This window comes from Colobus angolensis, unplaced genomic scaffold (assembly GCF_000951035.1).
Source record: "Colobus angolensis palliatus isolate OR3802 unplaced genomic scaffold, Cang.pa_1.0 Scaffold16, whole genome shotgun sequence".
NCBI classification, from domain to species: Eukaryota; Metazoa; Chordata; class Mammalia; order Primates; family Cercopithecidae; genus Colobus; species Colobus angolensis.
In genome coordinates, this window is record NW_012114710.1 from 7,379,567 (window position 1) to 7,390,206 (window position 10,640).

A 10,640-nucleotide genomic window follows, 5' to 3' on the forward strand; every position below is an offset into this window, starting at 1 on the left:
TACAGGATAACTGTTTTGGGAGACAGGGATTGTTGCAGTGAGGGCTCAGAGAACTAAGTGTCCATTAAGGTACTTCTACTTGATGGTTCTATAATTGATGCAATAGATGAGTCTCTTTTTTTCTTAGCAATACTGAGGCAGCAGCTTGCTTCTCTCTCTCTTCCCCTACCACTTTCTTCTAGGGAGAGGAGTGTCTTCAATAAAACTTTTTCCCACTTATTTTTTTCTCACATTTCTCATTTTAATTTCCCTGTTGTTTCAACTTCTCTATTACTGATGTCTTTGAACATTTTTTATATTTACAATAATTTTCTGATTACATATGTTATTAAAAGAAGTATAGCAAAATGATATATAAAAATATGGTGAGTTACATTTAGTATTAATACTCAAAAACTACTTTTTATTTATACTCAGTTAGATATAGAACAGCTGTGAAATCACAATAGCCAGTGTCTTCAGCACTTAAGTCCTGCATCTTACACAAAAATGAATTCAAGGTGGATCACAGATTACATATGTAACATAAAATCATAAAACGTATAGAAGATAACAAAAAAGAAAATCTTCAGTAAGTAGAACTTGGTGAAAAGCACTTGGAGATGACAGCAAAAGCATGATCCATAAAAGAAAAAAAATGAACTTCATCAAAATTAAAATTTTTGCTTTGTGAAAGTCCCTGTTAAAACGATGAAAAGATAAACTATAACTGGGAGAAAATATTTGCAAACTACATATCTGATGAACTACCACTGTAACATATACAGAACTCTCAAAACTCAACAGTAAGAAAACCAAGGACTCCCTTCAGAAAATGACTTTAAGACATGAAGAGACATTTCACTGAAAGCCACGTATGGGTGGCAAATTAGCATATAAAAAGGTGTTCAATATCATTAGCAGTTAGGAAAATGCAAATTAATACAAGATGAGATATCACTATGCATCTATTAGAACAGTTAAACAGAAAACAGTGATAATAACAAATGCTGGAGGGGATATGGAATAGCTGGATCTCTCACACATTGCTGGTGGAATGTAAAATGGTACAGCCACTCTGGAAAATAGTTGGATACTTTCTTTAAAAACTAAACACACCGACCGGGCTCAGTGGCTCAAGCCTGCAATCCTAGCACTTTGGGAGGCCAAGACGGGTGGATCACGAGGTTAGGAGATCAAGACCATCCTGGCTAACACTGTGAAACTCTGTCTCTACTAAAAAAATACAAAAAACTAGCCAGGCGTGGTGGTGGGCGCCTGTAGTCCCAGCTACTCGGGAGGCTGAGGCAGGAGAATGGCGTAAACCTGGGAGGCGGAGCTGGCAGTGAGCTGAGATCCGGCCACTGCACTCCAGCCTGGGCGACAGAGCGAGACTCTGTATCAAAACAAACAAACAAACAAAAAACTAAACACACCCTTACCATATGACCCAGCATTTGTATTCTTGGGCATTTATCACAGAGTAATGAAGACTTAATGTTCACTCATAAACCTGTATAGCTTTGTTCACAGCAGCTCTGTAAATAATTACCCCAAACTGGAAAGAACCAAAATATTCCTGAATGGTTAACTGTGGTACATTTATACTGTGGAATACTATTTATCAATAAAAAACAACTATTGTTATGAGCACAACTTAGATGGATCTCAAGAGCATTATGTGATGTGAACAGAGACAATCTCAAAATATCACATACTATATGATTCCACTTATATAGCATTTTCAAAATGACAAAATTAAAGAGATGGAAAGCAGATTAGTGGTTGTTCGAGGTACAGATTGTGGTAGAGAGGAAGTGGGTGAGGTAGCATGAGTGGTATCTTTGTGGTGATGTTATGAGAAGTGCTGTACCTTGATTGTTGTGGTTACACAAATCTATACATGTGATAAAGTAATGGTACTATGTACAAGCATTGTAATAATGTCAAATTCCTGGTCTTAAAATTATACCATAATTATGTGTGACATAACAATGCGGGAAACCAGGTGACGGATACATGAAACCTCTTTATTACCTTTGCATCTTCCTATAAACATATAATAATTTTAAAATAAAAAATAAAACAAAAAAGGTGATCTTGACAATTCAATGAAGAAACATAATGGCTTTGTATTTTATATTGTAATTCTCTCTCTGTCTAGGAATAGCTTCCTAACTGCAGTAGTAAGAAGGAGAATAGAAGATAGAAATTAGGGGCTACGGAAATTACTATTCATTGGTCCCTATCTCTAAGGAGAGATATGAAACAGTCTAGGTCGAAGAAATAACTAAAAAGTATTTTTAAAACTATAAGGATAAGGAAACAGATAAACTTTTTAAAAAAGTAATTACCTTAACATGAAATTCATTGTCTAATAGGATATTTTGAGTCTTCAAGTCATGATGAAGTAAAGGAGGAGTCATATTGTGCAGGTAATTTACACCAAGGGCAATTTCATGCAGAATGCGAAATCTCAATGGCCAAGCAACATCAGGATATTCAGTTTTCTTCATATATATGTGAAAAGAAACAAAACAAAATTAGTCCAAATTTCACTACGTTTCACACTTAGAAGTTAAATATTCCATGAGGAAATACAGTATAAACTAAGGTTAAAACATATGCGCATTTTTATAAAATAGCGTCAATTTGATGGGGTTTAACATTTATGTGTCTTACTTTCCTCACTTTCTAGAGAAAATTATGATAACTTTATAGCACCAGTACTTCCTTTTAGTTTATATTGGTCATGCAACTACATGGTTTTGGGTCTTTCTTCAACTGACACAGATCTCAATTATTTTGTGTCTATACATAGCCAAAGTCATATACTTACACCCACATCCGCCTCCCCATTCTATGTCTTAATCAGGTAATTTGAGTGCACACAAATACACACAAAATGACACACAATTTATTTCTAGTAAATACCAAGCCATTCATTCAAAATTTTTATTTTAATTTTATTAATATAAAATCAGACTTTATTATTATAATCATTGCATCAGTTATAAATTATGACCATATTTATTGACTAAGCACTAATTTATCATACATTTAATCATATAATTAATTTATCTGCATTCCAGCTTATAAAATTAGCCTTTTGATTTGTTTTTGTGGAAGGGGACAACCATTTTTGTTTCTAAAACTATACAGTATAGACACATTTAAAACATAACGTTTTGTTTTTCATAGTACTCAACATCCATCTGAGCTTTCTTAAAATAAATGTTTTCTGAACACAAAAGTTAATGTAGCTTCCCAGGAGAATGAACATACTTCAGAAGATCAGGCAATTTGGGAAGATGAACAATGAATCACCAGGCACCATGCCACATTTTTCTAAATGCTATGAAAAAGACTGCTTCTACTGAAAATACAAAACTGATCTTGAGAAGTTTTCCTGCAAATGCGTCAGCTTATAGTTTAGTGATCAATCTGGCAGGGGGAGTGGTTCAAAATATTTTAGACTGTTTATGATACATCTTGAGTTTTTTCAGTGAATTTTGTAAGGTTGGGGGAGGGCACGTCAAGATAAATCCCACCCTAAGTAATGCAATACAGGAAACCAAATGAAACACAAAAGACTAATGTGGAACATTACTTTCTCTGGTACACACAGAGCCCTGTCCCCTAGAGAAACTGAATCTTTTAATCTATAAAGATTGTAACTTTTTCTGAAAATTACACAGTTTAAAGCAGTTACCAGGCCTCTCTGCAGCATAATGTAATATGGAGGCTTGTGATCACAGAGACAAGGCAGAGAAGTGCTCACTCTATATTTTATGATTTTTTTTTTCAGGAGTTAGCAGTCCCCCGGAGGAGGCTGTAGAATGTCCAGTGAGCTGCAAATTTGGGTGCCAGAGTATCTGCTGGGGTGTGGGAAGAAAATATTAGATTTCTACTTATATTCATTTCTCAACAAAAATAAAAGAGAAATTGTGATTTATTAATATTTGTATCTTGGTTGCTGTGGTAGTTATACAAATCTTACAGACTGACACCAGTTACTTATTCCATCCTTGTTTCAAATGATCACAAGTCACGAATAGAATGTGATGTATTCTGAAACAGAGAGGAAGTTACTCTATGACTGACTGACAGTGGCACCCACTTTCCCTTGGCCACTTACAGGGCATTGTGTTACACTATCATTTAGGAGTATCCATTGATTGGATTTTATAGATTATTACAGTTTTAATTAAGCCAACCCTCACAAAATGGACCAAGTGGTTAAAAAAGATTTACTGAAACTACAGACTCATGATAATATTAATAATGAATACATATATTTTGAGAATGAGGACCCCTGAATTTGTTTACTCATGGGATTCACAGAGAGAGAGTGATTGGTACCTTGGGAAAAAAGGTAAATGGCTCATACCACTGTCTATTATTAGAAAAGCTAATGTATCTGGTATTCAGATAATTTATTAATATCTGGCCTGCTAATTCAGAACTTCATGAACTGGTATTAGTAACATTAAATTTGAATTTGAAATTGCTATTAATATAAAATAAAATATCACTTAACAGTGGATTTTACAGTGTGCAGAGTTTATCTTTTCCATTTCTACCCATGTAATATGCATATAAATACTAGAATTTGCTATAAATGTTAGGAATGGTAACTCAGGCAAAATAATCTAGAGTACAGGGCCTGAATCCATAGTGTTTTAATCAACACAAAAATATCACAAAAGGTAAAATTTTATCCCTGTGATAGTTTTTCATTATTCTTTGATTCATCTATATAACCCTAAATAATCTGATCAAATATAAAATCAAAGTAAAATATAGTTTGAATAGTAAAAATGGCAATTATGGCCACTAAAAATGTGTAATACTTACCCTATGTAGGAGTTCATTTAATGATCCATTTGGCATGTATTCAGTAACTATTCCCAAAAATTCAGGCTCATTGCAAATTCCCAAAATTGGGAGAATGTAACTAAATCTAGCTTTGTGTAAAATTTCAGCTTCTCTTAAGACATCCTTTCTTTCACTAAGAGAAGAAAATGCATAATTACTTCAAGTAATACAAAATATACAATTATCATGCCTATAAGATTAAGCCTGGATTTTTTTCATTAATTAACTATGTGACCTCATGTAAATTATGCAACTTCTCTGCACCTTAGTTTCATCATATTTAAAATACAAATAATACCTACCCTATATATTCCACAAGTCTGTTTAGAGACCAAAATAACTTCTATAAGCCACTGACAGGTAAAAGTGCTAAACACAGGTTATTATTATTGTACTTTTCCTAGGAAAGGGAAAGAACATAGTATTAAATTTATAAAGTCTATTTAGGTTAGAATAATTGGTGCTTGAACTAATTACATTAAGTTTACATTGTATTCAAATGAACATGTTTTATCAGAATATTATATTAAATTTTATGGTTGCATACCATATAAACATTTTCCAAATATCCTGAATATTAAAACATTTAAATGTTATAGATTTAACAGCTGCATAAAAGTCAATAATATTTATAAATTATATACCAGAACTCAGGAAAAGAACACTGAGAACAGGTAAATGCTTAATAATATTAATAGACTGCTGGGGTAACTGGCTCCCAGGTTCATTTGCTTATGCATATATAAAACAAATATATATTTAACTATTTTTTTTTTCTATTTTTCTTTGTCACCCAGGCTAGAGTGCAGTGGTGTGATCACTGCTCACTACAGCCTCAAACTCCTGGATTTAAGCCATCCTCCCACCTTAGCCTCCCCAGCAGCCAGCAAGCCCCACAGGCATGCAACCATGCCTATTTTTTTATTTTTTTATTTTTGTAGAGACAAGGTCTCACTATGTTGCTCAGGCTGGCCTCACACTCCTGGGCTCAAGTGACTCTCCAGTTTCAGCCTCCCAAAGTGCTGGGATTACAGGTGTGAGCCACCTTGCCTGGCCACATTTAACTTTTATTATGGATAAAGAATGATGCTCAGCATTATGGAAAATATGTAAATTAAAAAGATATAGTCTTTGCCTTTGAGTTGCCCAGAAATCTTTTAAGTAAAATAAAAATATGAGGCAGAATGTAATAAATGCCACCAAAAGAGAAAAGAAAAGGAAGCTATTGGGAAATCAGAGAAAAGAGAGTACATCTGAGGTTAGGAGAGTCATTTACAGTCTTCAGAAAAGTAGGATTTTGATCCCAGCTGTACCATAAGAATGAACAGAATTTAAACACTGGAGGGTATCTAAGACAAATGAGGCCTCCACTTGAGGAGGGGATGTGCTTTCTTTTTAACCTGTATATGCCTAGCACTTGGAACAGTGCCCTGGACATAATAATGTATCAGATGTTCAAATAGGTAGGTATCAAATGAATTCAAGGAAGTTAAAGGGAAGGCTAAATTTGGGAAATTGTGAATTGTTTAATGCAGATCAGGATATGTAATATAAAAGGAGTGAAGGTGAATAAGACAGGTTAGGGCCATTTCTCAGTCTTAAAGCCTGGTTAGGGTGGTGAAACTTCATTTAGCAGTCACTAAATTGTGACTGATGGTTTGTTTATATGACGCTTTTCTTTTACATACAGAATACAGGCTGGAAACTTTTTTTTTTTTTTTTTTAACAGACCAGATCTTGCTGTGTTGCCCAGACTGGCCCTCCCTACTCTGCCTCTTGAGTAGCTGGGACTACAGGGGTGTGCTAACGTACCTGGTGTGACTGAAAGTTTTTGAGTCAGGGAATGACAGTAGAATAAAATTTTAAGATGATTAATTTGGCAACAAGATGTAGGATTAGTAGAAAGTGGTAGAGTTTGAAAATCAGGTGGTAGGAGATTTGAATACCAGTTAAGACGTGAACTTAAAACTACAAAGGTAGCAGTGGAAATGGAAAGAAAAACACTAAGTGAATAGAATGCCCAGGTTGTGGTGACTGACTGTAGGGGGTTAAACAAAAAATGAAAAGGAATGGGAGATGTCATTATTTTTTTTACCCTGGGTGACTGGATGTTGGTTGCAGCAATGACAGAAATAGAAATGTTTCCAGGAGAAGCCTATTAGGTAAGTAATGATGGTAAGTTAGTTCTTACACCTCTCAAGCTCTGAATGAATGGCTGTTGAAATATGAATAGCAACAGACATTCTAGACCAGACTAAGATGGGCTGCTTTTAAAAACAAACAAAAAAACAAAGCAAAAGAATCTTGGTCATTTATTTTTTGAATAGGTCATATATTTATATGTCTTAAAATTCAAGAGTAACCAGAAGGCATAAAGTGAAAAGCTTCTCTCATTCTCTGTCCTTCAATCACTTAATACTCCAACTGCTAGGAAACCAATTATATCAGTTTGTGAGACCCATTTCAATTAAACGTTTATTCTCTAGATGGAAATAGTTCTGTATTTGCCCCAAGAGATTTGGGCCAACAACAGAGGATGACCCTGAAGATTCCTGGATACTAAGAACAACAGAGAGTGCATGCTGCAGAAGTCTCAGTGATACTTCACACACTCTTTCCTCCTCCCATTAAGAGACATTCTTCTTTCCACTGTGACCCTATTACACGTCAGTCACTTTACATGCACTAGCATCCTAGGATCACCCTCTAAACATAGTTTCATTATCTCCACTTCATAAATGAGGGCACTGAGGCTCAGGAAAATTAATACTTTTCTAATGGTCGCACTAATAAGTGGCAGCGTTGGCGTCAGATTTGAATTGCAATTATGGGACATTAAAGCCTGCATTCTTTCTACCCTACTGCTTGATCAAAGAATATAGTAGGACAGTTCTTGAAGATAGATTTTTGGCAAGATTGAGTGAGTAGGAAATTTTTTTTAAAAGCCAAAAGATTTTAAAAATTGATTTTTATATTTTTAAAATAAAGGCGTAAAGTACAGCTTCTATAGTCACATCACCAAAATTAACTCAAAAATTTAATCAAAACAGTTATGTCATCTACAGGGTATTTGAACAACCAATTGGACTCATTACTCATAAGGGGTGGGAAGATTGTTGGGGAAGGTCCACTCATCGGACAGAAGTCAGGTTATGGAGACTGATTCACCAATCATTAAAATAAGGGCATGTAACATTGCATAAACTTATTTTTCTTTCAGGTCATCCCAAAGAACAATGCAAACATTGTTCTCCATAGCCCGAGACACACATGTATTTATTATTCCTATTTTATAAGTGAGGAAAGAGACACCAGTGAGTCAACTGCATAGCCTCATCTAATGCTCAGACTACATAAATACTGCAATGATAAGATCTTAAGTAACACATTGGAAAAAAGAATGCGATGCAGTAATGCCCGAGTGTTTCACTGGTCTTATGGCTTCCTCGAAGACAGAATTAATTTCCTACCCAATTCAGTGAAGAATTTTAGACTATGAAAATTGTTCATGAGTATGAGAAAGAAACTCCCTCTTCACTTCTTGGTCCCCAAACTGTACAAAGCTTAGATAAACTAAAATCCTGAGAAGCACCACCCAAAGTGGGAGGATCAATTGGCTTTTCAATACCTATTGGGTCCATCAGTGCTACATTTCCATGCAGTGTTTGCATAACTGGTTCTAACATATACCCATCCTCTCTAACCAACCACCACCTCTAAAAGTTGACTACAGACACATATACACACTTGCCCAGCACTTGCTCCACAGAATATAAGGCCGAGAGTAAACAGACACCACACCTTGTATATCACTGAATCTGGATTATGATAGAAAAGAAGTGGAAACAAGCTCTAGAGGTGTCCCAGATCTCCTGTGCCATTTAAGCCATCCAAGCCTGACAGTGAGAGACAATGAAGAAAAGTCACAGGTAGGTGAAAATCCAGTAACTCTGGCAGGGCAGAAGCTGAGGAATTTATCTGATACTGGATACTCACAGCTTCTGGCCAATCAGGCATCTGTGATGACGTATTTTCACATTAGATATAGGAGGAGGAGAAGAAAATGTTGTAATCATGGATGTTAACTCACTAAGAACTGAATGCTGGGCCTAGTTAAATCCCTGTAGGAAGTAAAATACGCAAGACTAGTGACCAGACCCATTGACTAATACACAGTTACAGGTCTATGGCACGCGGTTGTAATGTTCTTCTGAAAACAGAAACTAATGCTAACCTTCCCTTAAAACCTGTACAAACCAGTAAGTGAAAGCCATTTACAATTTCTGGCCATTTAACAGTCTTTTGGTTCAATTTATTGTGGCAAAAATAGCACACATTTCCTCTACTTAACAATCTTCCCGTGAGAGAAACAGAGTGGGAGAAACTGAATTATATTGAGTTTGATATAAAACGTTCCTGACAATACATAGTAAACCACAAACAAAACAAAAACAATAAAAAGCAAAACATCCTAGATTCTAAAGCAGCTCTGTCCAATAAACATATAATGTGAAAACCACCACATACAATTTAAAATTTTCTCATGGCCACATAAAGTAAAAAAACACATTAAAATGAATTTTAATCTTATATTTAACCCAAGATATCAAAAATATTATCATTTCAGTATATAATAAACAAATATTAATAAAATATTACAAGTTTTTAAAAAATAAATACTAAGCATTCAAACTTTGGTATTTTACACTTAGGTCACATTTCAATTCGGACGGGCACATTTCAAGTGCTCAGTACCCACCTGTGGCTAAGGGCTACCTACTGGGCAGTGCAGCCCTACAGCCCGATTTCAAAAATAAGGAAAAAACAAAGCAAGCAAAACCCACACCCACTATATATAAACACACACCAATTTCAATAAACCCGGCGTTTAGAGTTACGCAGTGATTGCTGATTTTTGGAGTACGGAGAGAGAACGCTTAGGAGTAAGAGGGAAGGAGAGAAAGGGAAATGGAGAGATGCGTGGAGGAATGCAACTGCTGCATCTCCAGAGAAGCTCGTGCTCCCTACCGTGCCAGAGCGTGAAGGGTCGGTGCTCCCTACCTCCCAAGCTTGAAGGGCTGCCTAGCGGTGACGAGGTGGGGCCGGCCCCAAGCGGTCACTGCCATTTGGGCTCTAGAGCCCGCTTGTCAGGGGGCTTGAGGGGATGCAGGATAGTTGGGGGCTCTTCCCGGGAGCCCATTGGCTGCCTACCTGTCGAGCAGCGGGGTGTGGATGTGCAGGTGCTTCACGGCCACCTGGACGCGCCAGTCTGCATGGCGGGCGGACGACACAGTGCCCGAGGCGCCGCGGCTCAGGTAGCGCAGGTCGGCGAGCTTGTGGTAGGGAATGGTGGGCAGGGCGCTGCAGATGGCCTCCCCGTTCATGGTCCCGGGCGCTCAGGCCGGTTCCGGTTGTGCCCCCTGCTGCGGCGGCTCCCAAGGCTCCCCCGCCGCGCTCGGGAGCCCAGATCCGCCCCTGCACTAGCGAGGCCGGCAAGACCCTTTTTGCCCCGCGACACTAGGTCACGAGGGCGCCCATTCCCCGGGCGGCCCACGCCAGCCGCTGCTTCTCCGAACCAGAGCTGACTTCTTTTCTAGAGACTGGTGCCAACGCCGTAGCGCCCCAAGGAGCTTCCTCTCTCGCCGCCCCGGCCGGCCCTCCCCGGCGCGCGCCGCCACCAGCTCAGGCCGCCCGAGCTCCTCCCTCCCCAAACTTCGCAGGCTACGTCAGCGGCGGACAGCAAGGCGGGGAGAGGGGCAGCCCGCTCGCGGCCCTTCCGCCTG

General features: G+C 37.8%; 1 protein-coding gene across 1 annotated transcript in view; it reads right to left on the minus strand.

The window, feature by feature from the left end:
* The window catches only part of RIPK2 (receptor-interacting serine-threonine kinase 2), a 38,693-nt gene extending 28,124 nt beyond the window's left edge, over positions 1–10,569 (minus strand). The window contains exons 1-3 of the mRNA XM_011937075.1: positions 10,069–10,569; positions 4,837–4,990; positions 2,334–2,489 (exon numbers count right to left, since the gene is read on the minus strand). Of these exons, the coding sequence (XP_011792465.1) occupies positions 2,334–2,489; positions 4,837–4,990; positions 10,069–10,241 (483 nt within the window). The 5' untranslated portion in view covers positions 10,242–10,569. The remainder of the gene's footprint in view (positions 1–2,333; positions 2,490–4,836; positions 4,991–10,068) is intronic.
* Between the last annotated feature and the right edge of the window lie 71 nt (positions 10,570–10,640).